The sequence below is a fragment of the Athene noctua genome, chromosome 15 (assembly GCF_965140245.1).
Source record: "Athene noctua chromosome 15, bAthNoc1.hap1.1, whole genome shotgun sequence".
Taxonomy (NCBI): Eukaryota; Metazoa; Chordata; class Aves; order Strigiformes; family Strigidae; genus Athene; species Athene noctua.
The window spans coordinates 19,474,101-19,491,828 of NC_134051.1; the positions used below are offsets into that span (position 1 = coordinate 19,474,101).

Sequence of the window (17,728 nt, forward strand, 5' to 3'; positions counted from 1 at the left end):
AAGACCGTTTTTCAGGTTTTTGTGAGACACTGAATTTGTGACGGGGTCCCGCCTGTGTCAGGAGAGGGGAAGGTCCCACCTGGCCTGGGGGCGGCTGCGCCTGCCGGGGGAGGTGGAGGAGCGGTGGGGAGCACGGTGCTGCGGGGGGAGGCCTGGCCCCCGGCAGCGCAGACGTATGCACGCGCTCGGGCCCTGCCCTGCCACGAGCAGGTTACCCCCACTAGTCACAACTAACTTTGTTTTTTTCTCTTTTGGGTTGGATGTAGCTGCAAAGTCGTTCTTCTGGTGAAATGAATGTGATAAACGGTTGCACGTGTGGAGTTTTCATTCTCTGAGGTTTTGAACTTCTGTGTATTTTCTACGTACAACCCTGGAGCAAATCAAATCCTCGAATCAATTCACACTGCATTGGTCAATACCGTATCGTAACGTCATTCTGTAAAAAGTCAAGCTTAAAGCAAAAGGCGCTTTTACAGCTGATTATTTGGTGCAAATTTTGAAATGGTATTGAGTGTTTACTTCCGTTTCGAGGGATGTTGCTTCCTCCAGGCTCCTTCCTCCTCTGTGTTGCGACTCTTCGTTTGCAGTGACGGTTTTGCATGCTGAGAAACTGCTCTGTTGCTCTCTCTTACAGCGGCCAGGAGAGGAGGGACGGGAGCGCCGCAGCCCTCCCCGACACCCCGTGCTCTCATCGTGTCCCTTCGCTGTCTGGTTCTGTGTTTTAAGGCGTTAAACTGGTGTTTTTCCGTTCTTGCCTTGGTGTGGGGTTGCTTCTATTGCACAGGGGCTGCTGCTGCCTGTCGGGGTGCGTGTTCCTCAGCGGCAGCGGCTTTGGAAACGGTGTGGAGATCTGGAGGGATGGGCGTGAAGCCTGGGGACAGCCTGGCTCTCTTGGGGACAGGACAGGTCCCTGGGGACAGCCCGGCTCCCTGGGGACGGCCCGACTCTCCCGGCCATGCGCCCTTGGGTGCTGCCACCGCTCGCTTGCTCGCCGGCTCGCGCTCCCCCCCCGCCCCGTTTAACTCTGTGCTTTCCGTTTAACAGAAGGACAAACGCGACACTTCCAACTTCGACAAAGAGTTCACCCGGCAGCCGGTGGAGCTCACGCCCACGGACAAACTCTTCATCATGAACTTGGACCAGAACGAGTTTGCTGGATTCTCCTACACTAACCCCGAGTTTGTCATTAACGTGTAGTCGCGGCGCAGCCGCCGCCCGCCCTCTCCTCGCAGTCCGAAACTCCAGATCGCCTTGTACATACCGACACTAGTCTTCCGGGGTTAGCAGTGCAGACATACACACCCTCATGCGAAACACGCCGACCGCTTGTTTTAGGAGGCCTTTCTATGTCTGTGCCACTCGCTAGCTTGGTTTCCCTAGCTGGAGATGTTTGGGGTTCGAGTTAACAGTCAGTAATACTTCTAGGAACTATAGTTGGTGGTGACTAATAGAGTTTTTGAACAGAAATATACCAAATTGCTACAGTCTTTGTAATTTTTTGAAATCGGATGCTGAGATTCCAGTGACCCTAGCTACTCACAAACCGTTTCTGTTGAATGCTAAGCATGGTTGATATCTTAAACCGTTGTGCTGAAGCTTGCGATGACTGTGAGCTTGTCTTAGAGGAGCCTTTTGTTCAAGACATGGATACATTTGATCAGTGTGGAAAAGTCTGCTTATAGACATATATTTTTAAATGCATTGTATATACCGTCAGCCTGGCTCACCGAAGCCGTCTTCCTCCCTCGCCTCCCGCAAGCCCGCGCCTCGCCATACGGCCTTTCCTACACTCAGGCATTAAGACTCCAAACGAATTCCATGCCAGTTCTTGTAAATCAGAGCAAATCTTTTTCTAAGTGAAAGGTGGGATTTTATTTTTTTTTTTCTTTTTTTTTTAACATCTGGAACAGTTTGCAGTTTTGATACACTCTGTCAGCACTCTCATAAATCTTTCTCCTGTTTTTTCACAGACACTGTCAAAATTTAACAGCTCTGTAAAGGATATTAATATTCTACCAAAACAAAACACATTTATATTCTCGGTTTACAATTTACCAACTGAAAATACGCCCGCTACGAAAGGGCTGTACTGAGGGCTATTTATAACGGTAACTTTTCTACTTTACACCCTCTGCTATTATCTTAAAGGCTCACAACCCATAAATTTTAGAGGCATCTTGATTTACCTGATTTCAGCCAAAATTCCTGGGGGTTTTAATCAGTAATCCAGGACCTTCCGCATCATTGAAAAACCTCTGAATCGGGAGAGACAATTCCAGCAGCTGTTTGTAAGGCGGAGGGGCAGCGGTAGGGGCGGGCAGGAGCAGGCAGGGGCAGGCAGGAGCTGCCCGTCGGTGGCTGAAGGGCGTCTCTCGCTCACTGTTGGGTCCGCAGCAGGGTGAGCCCCGAGCATGAGCATCCTTTGAGTCGCTGGCTGGTTTCCCTCTCTTATTACACACCAGTTCAGTTGGTTTGCAAAAAAACCCCAAACCACCCCATATGTATATTTTCTGAACCACTACCAGTTCTAATGTAAATACGCATTACTCCATGCCTATGGGGGAAAATGGGGGTGGAATTTTATGAATCACGAGGAATCCTATAAAGGAAATTCTGGTTTATAGACCTTTTATAAAGATCAAACTCTACCTTTTGAAATTATTTTCTTCTTTTAATGATTCATTGAGGAAAAAAGGCTGCTAGAAGCTACAGCTGATGTCCCGCCGGCCGGGTGTCCTCGCCCCGTTATTAAATTGAAGGCGGTGACCTGGGGGTGTCAGTCCGTGGTCTGGGCACTGACCTGGGCTGGAGGACACAAAACAAAACCCAGAAAAACTGCAAATTGTGCCAGATTGACGAGTGGGTTTATGAGAGGTTCTGCATCAGCCGAAGCCCAGGGCAGCCGCGCGCGTGGGCTCGTGTCTGGTGAGGGTTCTCGTAACTCCGGCTCATGTTTCAGAAGACTCTCGCCATCCTCTGCAGACCACAGCTGATGCTCAGAGCATGAACATTACTGTAACTCAAACCTGTTGCTGCAGAATTAGTATTCCGTCAGTGGTGAATGTTTTTAATTTCCGTATCTTCAGCTCTGAAGCCGCTCCCGGGGTCTGTCCAGGATGCTGCTGTAAGGTGCCGAGGGGCACCCCGGGGTTACACCCAGGGGCTGCTGCGGGGGGAGTTACGTCTTTTCCGTTTGGGATTTCTGTGTAGTGTTGGGGTGACACTTCTGCATGGAGCAGGCGCTGCCAAACCGCCGCGAGCTGGGCCGGCACACGGCCGTGCTGCCAGGCAGCTTCGGGATGCGCGGGGCTGGGTCTGTGCTGCGGGGAGAGCTTAGCAAGGGCTGGGTCCTGCCTGCAGGACTCCTACCTTGAGTGTTTCCAACAGTGTCCATTCTGCTGCTTGCCAAACTCTGTATTTTCAATAACCTGCTGTGGAAAAATGTAAAATGGGATTTGCCTGGCCCGGCACGGACGTTGAAGTTCGTACAAACTCTTCCGAGGAAGGGCAGAGCGACAGCGCTTGACTCGCTGTTTGCTGTCATTTGATGATTTGATCTTCACCACGGGATGGGGAAAGCGGGGCTTTGGGAAGGTGCTCGGAGCTGGGAGGCTTCAGGAGAGCCCCGTTAGCCAGTGTCCGGGCGCTCCGGGGCACCGGTACAGCCCAGTAAAGCGATCCCTGAGCGCGCTGCCAGCCCCCCGGGGCGGTGCGGGGACCAGCAGCAGGGAGGCAGGAGAAGGATGCTCGGGGGGGCAGCGGGGGCACCTCAGCCTGCAGCTACGGAGCAGAGAAAAAGCCCCCGGGGCTTGCAGGGTGCACCCCGACCCCGCACCTGTGTGCTTTGGGGGGGGTGACTGCAAGCCCAGCGTCCCACACAGCAGCCTGGCTGTGCTGGGACTGGCAGCGGGGTCCAGCGGTGACGGGGGGGGACCCAGCGCCCTGCACCTCCCCGGGCAGAGGGACCGAGGAGCCAGGACACAGTGTCACCCCACCCGGGAAGGGTGGCAAGTCCTGGTCCTTTCTCCCTGGCTGGGCGCTGCAGGTAAGTGGGGTTCAGGCTCCTCAGGGGGGTTCCCTGTGGGACAGGATGGATTAGACACCCCCACACCCCCCCAGGGGCTGTGTTGGCCCCTTCGCTGCTGGTCAGTGGTTACTCCGAGCGGCAGAACCTGCCCAGCTCCTGCAGCCAGCCGGGGCGTTGTGAAGGAGGCCGAGAGCTGTGTGAGAAAGGCCAGGGGCAGGAGGGCTGAGCTCCTGAGCGAGGGAGTAACCGCTCCATTTACCCGCTGGCTGAGGATTTCTTCCCCAGCATCTGGAGATGCTCCCGGATACCCGCGTGCAGGAGCCGAGTCCCACTCCTGTCTGCGGGGATGTTCAGGCTGCAAATGCCGATGCTCCCGGGGCACGTCCCGCTCTTTCACTTGGCTGTTTTGCCAAAGAAAAGGCGAGGGGTCTGCGGCTCTTTGTCCCTGTTCCCAGCCTAAAGCTCAGCCCGGCTTGAGTTGGGGTGCAGGGGGGAGGCTGCCGGGTGCCCGTGGCAGCGGGGCTTGCGCTGCTGGAGAGCTGGCGTGGCACGTGGGGAGATGGGAGAGCGGAGGAGAGCCTGGGCAGGGACCTGCCCGAGGTCGGGGGCAGAGCCGGGGCCGCCTGCTTGGGCCCGGGGCTCTGCCGAGGGCCGTGAGGCCACAGGCAGGCGAGGGGGGGTCGGAAACCCTGGCCCGCTCCGACTCTGCCATCCTACAGCTGCACGTGGCTGTCCGGGATCCAGCCGGTCCCGATGTGGCCACTCCGCAGCGGTTTGGGGCCAGTCTGAGCCTGGGCTGCCCAGACGTAGCTGCCCCCCAGCCACCGGGTGCTGGGGGGCTGCCGCCGCGCGATGGCACCGGCACGGGGCCGGGGGACATCTGGGCATCTGAGCAGCCTTCTCGTGGTAAGAGAGCCACCACCAGAGGAGATACTGATCCCTTGAATCCATTGAATAAATAAATGCAAGTTTGCGGCGGGGCCGAGCCGTAGGTAGTCTCAGGGGTGGGAGGCTGAGCGAGCGCCCTGGGCAGCAGACGCGCTCTGACGACTCCGGATCGCAGGAGCTCTGGTCCCGGTGAAGGTCCGGCGTGGTTTCAGCGCAAAGGGTCGAGCTGGCAGCACGTGCAGCCCCGGGGTGGAGGAACGCGTACTCACCAGTGCTGCAGCTTCTCTGCTCTTGCAGAAGCGGGTGAGCCACTGAGTCTGCAACAGCAGAAGAAGCAACAGGCATCTTGCTCCATGCATGGAAGTGTCATCCAAGCTGTTTATTTCTGATCACGTTCAAAGTGGCAATGAAAACAAGGAGAGGAAAGGGAAAAAAAAAAAAAAAAAAAAAAAAAAAAGAAAATGTTTATCGTTGACCGGTTTGTGTTTGTGAATTTGATTTCACCTGCAAGTATTTGATGACTTTTCTACATCCTAGACTACCTGCTCTGTGTTGTCAAAAGATTCTCATAAAGACCTCCTTTTAGATGGGCATATACTCTTTATTCTATTTGCTGCATGTATGAAAAAATAAAATATATAATTTTAAAGAAACCCCAAGAGCTTGACTTCCTTTGCCCGGGAGACTCTGGCGGGGTGCCGGGGGAGAGCAGACGGGCTGTCGGCAACCTGGTTCTGGCTGTTGGCCACCGGAGGGGCTCTGCTGAGCCCCGATGAAGCAGCAACCGCTGAGATGTTGCAGTTTTTGCGTATCTGCACAGCTAGAGAGTGTCAGCAAATGGAGCCTGCCTGGGCGCGGGTCCCGGACTGGGGACCTGCGGCTGGGGCTGCGCCTTGAGCTACACATGGACGGGGAGGGAAGGTGCAGGTGGGTTGTATCTTCAGTGAATTGCTAATTAAGCTGAGTTCATTAACGCTATTGCAGATGTTCTTCCCAGCACCCCATGACGCTGGCTCCTGGGTCCCTGTAACTCGGGGAGGGCTGCGGGGGTGAGCGGCCGGCGCGGGGGGTCCAGCCACGGCGACGAGGGCAGGGGAGCCGGGGGGGCTCGGTGGGCCGGGCTCTGCGAGTCCCCCGGTGTCTGTGGGTCCTGGGCCTGCGAAGGGTTTCCTGCCCTCAGGCACCTTCTTGCCCCTCACCCGGGGAGCTGCAGGGCACGCACCCGCTTTTCTCCGTCGAGGAAATCGGCTTTTTTTGAGGAGGCGCAGGGGGAGTGTTAGGAAGGGTGTTTCCTCCTCCCTTTGGGGGATTCCACTGAGCCTTTGGCAAGAAGGTGTCCTCGTCTCTCCCACCTGGCCAGGCTCCCCGCCCCGAGCAGCAGCCCCTGCTGTCCCCCCTGCTGCCCCTCTGCGGCTCCCCCCAACCCCTGGCCAAGCTGTGGGGCCGGGTGCACTGCGGGGCCATCCCAGGAGGGTCCCCCACGGCCCCGGCGCAGGGTTTTGGGGTGCCCGGTCGAGCCCCTCCCCAGCTTCGCTGACGTGCCCGTTCCCAGCGTGTTGGAAACGCTCCCGAGCGTCAGCTCCCCTGCCTGGTGTGAGTGAAACCTTTGGGTTTGTGACACTTTCCTTAATTATGGGAGCTAATGACAAAACCATTGTGACAAATGACTCAGCTTTTGATAGTGAAGTTAATTAATTCTGAAGTTAAGAGTCGCCATCGGAGGATCTGGAAAAACCCGATTAAGGAGTCTGCTTAGCCGGTGTAACACGGGCAGCCCCCGTAACACGCCGGGTAAAACCCTTCCCGCCGCTGCGAGGGGACGATCCGCTTGGAGCGAGGAGAATAAAGGCCAGCCGTGAGCAGAGCGTTGGCCTCCCGAGCCGTCCCCCCATCCATCAGGGGCGTCGGGAGGAACACGGCCTCATTAATGCCGGAACGAGTGACCAGCAGCAGCTTTGCGTTAGGCTCTGACCTTCAAGAGCCGTCTCCCTGAAGCCATCTTTCATCTCTTTCATTTGCATTACAATCCTGTTTGCCTCATTATTCGTTATCCACTTCTTCTTCAAAGAATTTAAATCAAATCAATTAAATTGCAGCGGATCGGAGCAGCAGCAAACCCTTTATGGTGGCTCAGCATGGTCCGGCTGGACTCAGACTACAAAATATCTTTTAATCTCCTGCTATTTGTTCTTTTATTACTTCTGTGGTACCGCTGCCTCACGGAATCCCTTTGATAACCTTCCTCCCTTCCCCCCATCCCACGCAGACGCGCTGCCCGCGGATGCCGGGCTCTGTGTGACCTCGGGGAGGGGATTCCCTGCGCTCCCCTCCCGCACCCGGGGCTCGGGGTGTCCCTGGCAGGGCCGGGAGCCGCCGACCCGCGCCCAGCACCCCGTACCCTCGCAGCTGGGGGGACCCTGGCAGGGGTGTGACGTTTGCTGTCCCCTGGCATCCCCTATCCCTCGCTTGGACGCGTTTTGTCGGCCCAGGGCATCGGAACAGAGGAAGGAAAAGGCCGGCGGGGGCAGCTGAGCAGCAGCAGAAGCGTGAGCAGAGCGAGGAGGGTCGGGGCGTGCGGGCGCCTCGGCCTGGGCCCCCCGGGAGCAGCCGCTCCCCGCTCCCTCCGCATCTTCCCACAGCGAAGAGGCTGAACAAGAACGGATTTCTCTTCCTCTCCCCTGCTATTTTTATTGCTACTAAACCGTCGAAGTCCAGCGGGGAGCTGCAGCGCTGGAAGGCAACGGCCCAAGCTCACACCGAGCGAGCCGGCTCGTGCCGCGCGCGCTTGGGCTGGGGGCGGCGTGTGGCACCGCTCGGTCCTGCCGCGTCCCGGAGACCCCGGAGACCCCCGCGGGGGCACAGCGGCCTCGCCACTGCAGGCCCGGTAGAGCCGGACGATTGCAGCCAGCGTTTCCGAAGCGTATGCAGATATAAATAATCCCCTGGTAGGAGCGGGGAGGGGGGAACACGTGTGCCCAAGGCTCTGGAGTCCTTGTCCCCCCGCAGCCCCCGCGAGCAGGGGGAGGAAGCGAGGGCTCGGCGGGGCCGGGCTCAGAGCTCACTGCATCGCTAATGACCTAAACTCGCCTTGTAGCGGAGCCTCTCTTCCTTCAAGGGAAAACCTAATCCAGCTAGGGATTATTTCTGACTACTTACTTTCTGTCACTTTGCCAATTTAAATGCAGCAGAGCTTTCATCGCTGGATTTGGAAGGACAAAGCCTAACAGATCTCGGTTTAGGACATTTTTGCCTGCAAGGACAGGGGTTTTTTTTGGACAAGTTGTACGATCTTTGCAGCAGGATCTGGTTTCTGTTGTTTGTTCCCACTTTGCCGAACTCAGAAGGGTCCGGATCTGTGAGCAGGCAGAAGGTGATGGACGAGGCAGCAAACAGCAAGGGGTGACGGGGGCTGGAGCTGGGGGGGCCGGCCTGTGACCACCCGAGCGCGCTGCCCTCCGGTCTGACGGCGGGGCAGCAAGGTCCCCAAATTCTCGTTGGCTGCAAACCCTGTGGGGGTGGCTGCTCTGGGCAGGGCCCCGGGCTCACTCCCGGGACCCCACGAGGAGTGGTGAGAGGGGTGCAGGGCTGGTCCAGGGGTGCCCCCGCCACCAACCCCTGCAAGGGCCAACACAAGCCGGCATGGACTTTGATTCTGTTTGAGCGTGCTTTGTTAAAAGCCTAGGAAACGGTACATGTGCACTCTGCACACACCTACACACACTATGTTAAAATAACACAATTACGGCTGCAAAATCCCCCACTCGGAATGCAATTTGCAGCCCCTTCGCTGTAGGTGTGAGATATCTTTGCTGCCTCCTCCCCGGGACGCCTGCCTCTGCGCAGGACGGGGGCCGGGCAGGGTGCTGGCGTCAGGCTCTGCCCCACGCGCTGCCGGGGCCGGTGACAGGCGGTGGGAGCCGCGGGGGTGGCGGGACGCGGGCGCGTGATGCCACACGGCCACGGCCGCCGGCCCGGGGAAGCGCCGTCTGTCCCTGCGCCTCGCCCCGAGCTGCCGCCGTGGTACCCGCCAGCTCGCCCCGGAGCCACGCGCGGGGGCTCGTCCCGGTGTCCAGCCTGCGTCACCACGGCCTGGCCGTGACCGTCCCGGGCCGCTGCCAGCCGCAGAAACCGGGCAGCTCTATCCCCTCCTCAGAAAACTCACACGCTGTGTTTCAGCCTGGGGGGATGCTTCGGGCCCCACACCCCGCGTCTCCATCCTTGCCCTCATCAGCGGGTTCCCGGCCCACCCAGCGCTGCCGCTCCGCGGGTGGAAACGCAGGAACAGCAGAAACGGTCAGAAGGGGACAAAGGGCCCGTGAGGGACAAACGGGGGACAAACCGGGGTGACCCCCGGAGCGCAGGGCCTGGGGCAGGGGTCCCGCCACCAGCACGCCCTGATTCAAGGTTGAGGAGGCTACTTAATTTTTATACCCCTTAATTTCATAATGCTTGAGGTTTTGGCAACCTTCATCGTTTTCTGTTTGCGTTTTGGGAGTAAATAACTCGTATTGCCATGTGAGCGTGTAGGGATGAGGTGTGGAACCACGCACGGGCAGGTAAATCATTCGCTCCTGCCTCACCCGTAGCCCTTAGAAGACTTAATGGAAGAGGAGGGTGTATTGCAGGGCTTGTCTGAAAGGTCGCATGAGTCAGAAGCTCATCCAAGTGGCTGTAAAAATGTTTGAGAGAGACGAGGACCCGGCAGAGCGGCGCGGGGGGGCGCGGGCTTTAACCGGGGGCAAAGGATTAAGGAGCGTGATGGGGACCCACCCCAGGGTGCAGCGTCCGCCCCGGGCAGGTGACAAGAGGGGTGTCCCGGGGGGGGCCCAACGGCTCTGGGGCAGCCCCCAGATCTGCTGTGCCCCCCCCAACCCCCCCGGGGGGGTGCATGGCCCCTCGCAGGCAGCCCGGGCTCAGTGCCTGGTACCGGGGGGGGTGTCGGTGTTTGGGGGGAGCCGAGCTGCCCCGTGCCGGGGGGGTGGGGACGCTCCCAGCGACCCCGACGTGAGGTTTCCCCCCCCCCCCCCCGCCGTCTCGGTCTCAGACCCCCCCCGCGGCCCCGGTCCCTCCCCCCCGGGGCAGTCCCGGCACCCCGGGGTGGGCTCCCCATGTGTCGTGCGTGTCCCCCCCACCCCGGGACGTTCCTCGCCCGATCCCGGCACCCCGAGGTGGGTCCCCCCGCGGTCCCGGTCCCCCCCCCGGGGCAGTGCCGGCCCCGGCACCCCAGTACGTGCTCCCCATTGTCGTGCGTGCGTGTGTGTCCCCGGCCAGTCCCCGCCCGTCCCGGCACCCCGGGGTGGGCTCCCCCCGTGTCGTGTGTGTCCCCCCCCCTTCCGGGACCGTCCCCGTCCCCGGGCGGTGCCCCCTCCGCCGGCCGGGCGGGGGGCGGTTTCCCAGCGGCGCTGCCCCCCGTTCCCCCCCTCCAGCCCCCCCGCGTCCCGCCCTCCGCTGCCCCCCGCCCCCGCCGCCCCCCGCGGATGCCTTGGCCGGGCGGCGCGGGGGAGGCGCCGGGAGAGGCTCCGCGCTCGGCTCCGCGCTCGGCTCCGCGCAGGGCGGAGGAGCCTCCGCTCCTCTCCGCTCCGCTCCGCGCCGCCGGAGGGGCCATGCCGGGGCTCCCCGGGGCTGGGCGGCCCCGCTGGGCGCCGCGGCGGGGGCCCGGTGCTCGGCGGCCCGCGGGGGCATGAGGAGCCGGGCGGGGAGCGCGGCGGCGGCGGGCGGGCGGCGGCGCCGGCCCTTCCCCTGCGAGCCGCCGCCGGAGGATGAAGCAGCATGAGGATGTGTGACAGAGGCGTCCAGATGCTCGTCACCACGGTGGGAGCCTTCGCCGCCTTCAGCCTGATGACCATCGCCGTGGGCACCGACTACTGGCTCTACTCGCGCGGCGTGTGCAGGACTAAGTCCACGAGCGACAACGACACGAGCCGCAAGAACGAGGAGGTGATGACCCACTCGGGGCTCTGGAGGACGTGCTGCCTGGAAGGTACCGACCGCCCCGCCGGGGGGGCTCTTGCCCAAAAGTTGCGGGGAGGGCAGGGGCATCCCGGGACCCCCCCCCCGCCGCCCCGGCGCCGAGAGGAGCATCCCCCCCCCCCCGCGCCCTCCCCACGCACGGACACGGCGCTTTGCTGTGGCTCCGCCGCGGGGGAGACCCCCACGGGTGGCTCCTGCTCCGGGGGGAGACGGGCCGCGGGGTGCTGGCGTGTCCCCCCCGCCCCCTGCCCGGGGACCGGCCGCGCTCTGCGTCCCCCCAGCAGCTACCGAGGAGCTGCAGGCTGAGGGGCCACAGGTTACCCCGTCCCCCCCCCCCCAGCCCGGTCCCGGGGGCTCTTCTAACGGGCAGCAAAGCCCCCCAGCTACACCCCCACCCCCCTCCCCGGCTGTCCCTGTCACGGGGAATCCCCCCGCACCCCACGTTTCTCCAGCTGAGCCCCACGGCCAGTGCCAGCCCTTCCCCTCCGACCAGCGGAGCGGGGCAAGGGGGGGCAGCCGCTGCCCCCACCCAGCTCGTCCCTCAGGGACTGCGCCTCACGGCCTGCCCGGGCTGCCCCACGGCTGCCCCACGGCTGAGCTGCCCCATGGCCGGGTTGCCCCATGGCCAGCTCGTTCCATGGCCGGGTTGCCCCACAGCCTGGCTGCCCCATGACCGGGTTGCTCCACAGCCAGCTTGCCCTGTGGCCAGCTTGCCCCAGCACCCGGTTGCCCCACGGCCCGGTTGCCCCACAGCCGGGCTCCCGCCTGCCCGGCCTCACCGCTTCGCCCCGTTGCTTCAGCCCTGCAGCTGCTCCCCCGGGGCAGCACCGGCAACGCTCTGGGGGCAGTTCGGACCCAAAGCTGCTGCTTGAGATTTAAACGAGCAACAACAGGCTGGGCTTAAACGTGAGCTTGCACGGAGCCAGGTGCTGGCACCTGCGCAGCAAAAAATGGCTGATGGAATCACACTGGGCCGTAACTTTTAAAATTAGCGGCAGCAGCTGATGTCCTGTGTACGTGGGGGGACCTGTGCCGCAGGGCCCCGGGGACCTCAGGGTCCCCCAGCCCGGGAGCGACCGTGGGGGCAAGGAGCCGCGGCCGCCGCGCTGCTCCCTCCACGTTGGAAAGTTCTCGGTGAGTCACGGCCACGGATGCAGAAATACCCTGTCTGTTCCTGGTGCTCGGTCCTAAACCCGGTGAAGTCAGTCGGAGCTTTCTTATTGATTCAGGGAGGGTTTGGATCATGCTCTAATTCCATAATAAATAATTTGAGATAATCTGTCTCCCCTCTTGGGCTGAGGGAGCCAAGGAGGCAGCAGCCAGGGCTGTGAAAGATGGGATCGCTGGAGGCATGAGTAATTTCCAAAATTCTTGGTTTTGCTGGCCGCAGTTTTTTTCAGCGAATGTTTTATGTCTCCCTCACTGCGATAAATCTCTGCTGTGGAAGGAGCCGGTGCGGCCCCGGTCTCCTGGGCACAGCACGCTCCGGAGAGGGCTTAACGGTGCCACGCCAGAGCTCAGAGCTGAATCACAGCCCTGAGCCCGGGTGCGGGGTGGGAGCCGCGGGCCAGGTGCTCGCCGTGGGGCTCATCGCTCCCTGCTGCGTGCCCCCCCCCGCGCGGAGCTGCCGGGGCTCTGCGTGGGGCCGTGCCGGTGCCCGTGGCACAGTCGAGGCCTCGCGCTGGGCACAGGCTCCATCATCCCTTACGTGTGTGTGAGAGCGCGGGGGGGCGATGGGGGCCGTGGGGAGGAGGCGGGGGGGGTCCCAGCCAGTGCTCGGGGTGAGCACGTGGGGCTGGGCTGGTGCTGGGGGGCCGCAGCGGGGCTGCTCATCACCCTCCTGGATTTTGCTGGAGAGACGCGCGGGTGCCTCGCAGGCGGTTAACTGACGCGGTGCTGGGGAGGGAAAACTTCCCCCAGCCGGGCCGGGCTCCGGCACCTTCCACGCGAGGGAGGAGGGTGCTGCGGCGGGGCTGGCGGCCCCGAGCCGGGGATCGCCCCGCGGCTCTCTGCGCCGGGGGAGCGCTGGGGGCACTTCTGCGGGCAGCGGGTCCTGTCTGCTTCCCGCTGGCGGGGCCTCGCCGCGGCTCGGATCTCTGTGCTCATTGCGTCTGGCTTGGAAAAGGGGCAAGGGCTGTGCTCTGCGGTCCTGCGCGGGGTGCCGGCGCGAGGGCGGGTTCTCCCGCGGGGCAGAAGATGCCCTGAGCGCCCAGCAGCGCTCTCTGCCCGCTGGAACCGCCGCGGCCTTGAACTTTCTGCCCTTAACCGTGAGGGGGGGGGGTGTTAATGCATGCAGCAACAGAGGAATTAATTAGCCAGGTCCGGCCGCTCGTCTGGCTTGGGTGTGCGTGGCAGGTCATGAAGCCGGCCGAGGTGCGCGCTCCGTCGCAGATGCTCTTTAAATCCCCGTCAGCCGGAGCCGCGCAGTGCCTGCGTGGGAGCCGCTGCACCACGTGAGCACCAGAAGCCCATCGGCGAGAGCGGATAAATCTTGAATGAAGCCGCCGCAGACCCATGTAGAGACACCCACACTGGAAAACACAAATTACTGGTTGGTTCAATAGCTGGAGCCCAGGCAGGCGTTCCCTGGCTGCTGGGCCAGGGCAGCCTGGGTTTTAAACTGCGGCGTTTGACTCCTAATTCTCGCTTTTACAATATGCAAATACCGATCCCGTGTCTCCTCGTGCTTCCCGCTCAAACGGGACCAGCGGCTGTCGGTGTGTGTCCCCCGCGGCTTGTCTGTCGCCAGTTGTTTGTGACTTCCTCGTTAATACAAAAGGTAGGGCAAGGCGCGGCCCCACGGGGCGAAAGCTGAAGTTGAGAAATAGCTGCTTAGACTGGTGTTGTTTTTAGGAAAGTAAAAGAACTTTGGTTTTCATCAAACTTAATTAAATTCAGCGTCGTTAAACGCAGGGAGCCTCCTCATCCTCCCTGCTGCGTGGTAGAGATTGGGACTGGCTCCACGGCGTCATGCAGACGTGAAACAGGCAGAAGGAGCAGGAGGATTTGGCCACAGCTGCTTGAATTACCAGATTTTAAGGCGACGTGGTACTTTTCCTTTCCTCCTTCATTTCCCTCATCAGACCAAAGTGCTCTGTCATTTCTGGAGGACCAGGAGCGCTGCTCTGCCTGTCTCCCTCCCGCAGGATGCACAGCGTGATGCTCAGCCTGGGCCGGGACACGGGGGGGTTTGCAGGGACGTGGGGTGATTTTCAGGGGACACAGGGTGGGTTTGCAGGGACACGAGGGGGTCTGCAGTGATGTGGGGTGGTTTTCAGGGGACACGTCTGCCTGTGGCTGTGTGAGGACGTGGGGACCCGGAGCCGACCCTCAGCCGAGCTGTCCCGCTCAGACCTGTCCCTGTCCCCGCTGTGTCCCCCACAGCAGCATCAATGCAGCCTTTGCCAACCCAGCAGCTCCTCCCTGACAAACCTGGAGAGCTTGGGGTTTGTTTTCGGGGGGAAATCCTGTCTAGATTAGCACATGTTATTGCGGGTGCTCTCACCTGACCCCTGCGGCCCACTGGACCCTGCTGAGCCCTTTCTACACCTGACCTGCAACTCCTGCGTGGCTGCTGGTGCAGTTTACACCACGGTCAGTCCTGGAGGCTTCAGCTGAGGGTGACCCTGGGCCAGCTCTTGCACTGGGAACAGAGACGAACCCCTCAAACTTCCTTTGGCCATAAGGAATAACCTGTGATACTGGAGTCTCACGTGGCCACGCCAGCTGGTTTTCTTTATTTCCGCCTGGAAAATATTGGGTTTTTTCCTTATTTTCCTATTTTTAGTCTGGCTGTACGCCCGCGGGCCGCTTCAGCCCCCCCAGCTGCAGCATCTCACAGGGAGGTCCCGCGCACGGTGGTGCCCCGCGACCCCGAGCCCCTTCTGTGCCGGTGTCAGCGTACCCTCCCCTACACCCACACGGCACCTCGCTCCCCGAGAATCACAATGGCTCAGTCAGTCCACGGTACTGAGCCACCCGAACCCGCCTGACCCGCCGCCGCCACTCGGTAATCCTGCAGTCAGTCTTTTCTCTGCTGTTTACCTCCTTAACCATAAAAACCATTACCATAAAAACAGTTATTTTATGTTTTCTTCAATACTCTTGGTAAAGACATTGTTATAGCTCAACCCTGCTCCGGTAACAGGCGCTCCTCTGTAGAAATATCCCATCGGATGACAAAGTACAATCTCTGCAATCTGCCTCCCAGTCCCTTTATTAAAGCGCTGTTGATTCTGCATAATACTGGTCCTTTACTTTTTCAGGAGAGCTAAATCAAATACCCTGTGGAACTCTAAACATATTATGTTACTGATTTCCTTTATCAACTGAATTTGTAACCGTATCAAGAAGGATGTATGAAGTTTGATAAATCTGTTTTCCGCAAGGCTGTTTGACATTTCTCTCTCCCCCTGGTTCCTCCCTGCCGCTGCCCACCTCAGCCAACCCACAGGCGATGCTGGGGACGCAGCTCCCACCATCGCCCATCGCCAGCACTCGTGGCATTAACCAGCTTTCCCTGGCTTCTAGAAATTCATCAGAATGCCAAAGTTTATTAAAATCCATTTTAGATCTTCAGAAAACTTCTCAGCCCGTTCTCCGAATGCTCTCGGGAGAAAGTTCTCTAGTCCTACCAGTTCCGCGTTTACGCGGAACAGTCGCCGTTTGGCACCCTCCCTAACTCCTGGCAGAATACAGGAGCCTATTTGTCTCCAAGTGCAGAACAGAAGTAGCTGATGAATAAATAATTGTGTGTCACTTCTGCTTCATGACTGACAGTTGCACCGTCATGATCTGGGGGTGATTTACATCGGCGGTAAAGCTCCTTTCTTCTAACGTGACTCAAAGAAGCCTCCTGCTTTCGCTTAAACCTCTCGGTTGCAGCTTCATTTCAACTGATCCCATTAGCTTCTGCTCACCCACGTGCGTGTCCTAACTGCTGCTTCCAATATCAGAAGCCTTGATTTTTAATTTTTTAATTGCACTCTTCAATTCCCCTCTCAGCAGTGGGGCACCAGGGGAGCGCCCTGCCCTCGCTCCCGAGGAACAATCGCGCTTCTGCATTTACTCTTTTCCCCCAGTTGGGTTTGTCCGTGGTTGGTTCTGGCTCTGCTGCGCTGAGCTGGTTCGCACCGAAGGTGTTAAATTGGGCTGGAAGCCGCTGCCCCTGGACAGCCACCAGCTCTTCCCCTGCTTTCAGCTCCTCTCAGTCCTTCTGAGTGAGGCCAAGCAGAGAATTTCCCCAAGGTGACAGCAATATTGTTTCTGTTAGAAAGTTATTATCTTTAATTTTTAAAAGCGCCAAGCAAATGTCCCTGAGATTGCAATCATCCATGATAGAGCACTTTTCCTCGCTACTCATTATAGGCAGGTATTTAAGGAGCTGCTCATCCTGTTCCTCTGTCTGGTTGGTGTCTGTAATAGATTCTCATCAACAACCCATCCTGCACTCCAGCGCTTCCCCACGTCGCTCTCGGTGCAGCTCCGCAGTGCCGCCAGCGGTGCCAGCGGTGGTGATGGTGCCTCTGCCAAGCCCGGCGCGCGCCGATGCCACCGCACATGAGGAGAGCCCCGGGGTGGCTGTTGGCAAGGGCTGGAGGGGGACATGAGTGGGGAGGGGTCGTCTGCTCTTTGTCTCAGAGGCATCAAGTCAACTTGCGTGACGAAAAGTCAACAATGGAGGCGTCTGTGGTAGCGATGGGTGAAGGGGAAGAGGGATCAGCTACTCATTGGAGAATATCTGGTGAAATTACCACACTGCGGGTTTATCAGCCCGTCCCCTCCACCCCCAGCGAGGACAGAGCTGGGGAGGGGGTCAGCCCACGCGCCCGGCACCGGGGTCAGTTGTGTCACTGGGGTCAAAACAGGATCGAACAAATACCTCGAGCACGGGGTTCTGCGAGGTGTCACGTACGACGCCCCAGGCATAGCCTCTGCCTTAGGAAATCCCCGAACCTTAGCTCGGGGGAGAATATATTGCCTAAGCATTAATTACTGTCCTCTAATAGAGATTTAAATTAGGCTAGCTGGACCCTCAGTCTGCTCCAGACCCACGTTCTTGTGGCACGTGGCCAAATGCCAAGAGCCATAAAAATCCCTCTGGCCATCGAGGGCCCCGGGCGGTGCCAGCCGCGCCTTCGGAGCGCGCTGCTCTCTGGAACGTGTCCGGAGAGGAGCCGTGCGCCCGCCCGCTGCTGCCAGCTCTGCTTGAGAAACTGTCACTGGGAAGAAGGGGGTGCGGGATTTACCCTCCTGGGATGCTGCAGCATTTATCCGGACAAAAATCCCGTCTTCTGGGGTGGCGTAGGGAGCTGGTTCCCACATTGCCTGCGAGCAGCACGTGATGAGTAAAATGTATGCTGTGAACAGCTCAGAAAGAGGCATTTTACTGCTGCATAGGCGTGGTGCAGAGTCTGTCATCTCAAGAGCTGTTACTGTTTAATAGAGGTGGAAGTCTGAATGTGAATGAGGCTCAAGTGGGTTTTTTTCCCATGCAAGGTCACCATCTCCATTACAGCTGTAAATAATTAGGGATGGCTAACGAAGACTGCACGCCTCAGCACTGGGGCTGGCGGCTGGGAGCGTGGCCGCGGTCTGGGGGCAGATGCCCCCCGGATTGATGCCGGCTCCGGCGCTCCCCGGGGAGGGGGGACGCTGGCGCGGGCTCCCGGGAGGTGCCAGCGGGTGATGTCCGCTGGGAGCAGCCAGGGAGCGGGGCGAGACGCTCGGCTCCGCTGCCGGGAGTTACGTGGCCTTCGGTAAATCACTTCCCTTCTCTCTGCGTGAGTTTTGCTTTTTGTCACGGGCGGATCCGTTAGCGTTCGGCTCTCCCACGGCTGCTGG

At 60.0% G+C, this 17,728-nt stretch overlaps 2 protein-coding genes across 2 annotated transcripts in view; both read left to right on the forward strand.

The window, feature by feature from the left end:
* PRKCB (protein kinase C beta) overlaps positions 1 to 3,500 on the forward strand; it is a 133,123-nt gene extending 129,623 nt beyond the window's left edge. Inside the window, exon 17 of the mRNA XM_074918890.1 lies at positions 1,045 to 3,500. Coding sequence (XP_074774991.1) covers positions 1,045 to 1,197 — 153 coding nt within the window. The 3' untranslated portion in view covers positions 1,198 to 3,500. The remainder of the gene's footprint in view (positions 1 to 1,044) is intronic.
* A 6,918-nt stretch (positions 3,501 to 10,418) lies between these two features.
* Positions 10,419 to 17,728, forward strand: part of CACNG3 (calcium voltage-gated channel auxiliary subunit gamma 3) — a 30,097-nt gene continuing 22,787 nt past the window's right edge. Inside the window, exon 1 of the mRNA XM_074919216.1 lies at positions 10,419 to 10,895. Coding sequence (XP_074775317.1) covers positions 10,685 to 10,895 — 211 coding nt within the window. The 5' untranslated portion in view covers positions 10,419 to 10,684. The remainder of the gene's footprint in view (positions 10,896 to 17,728) is intronic.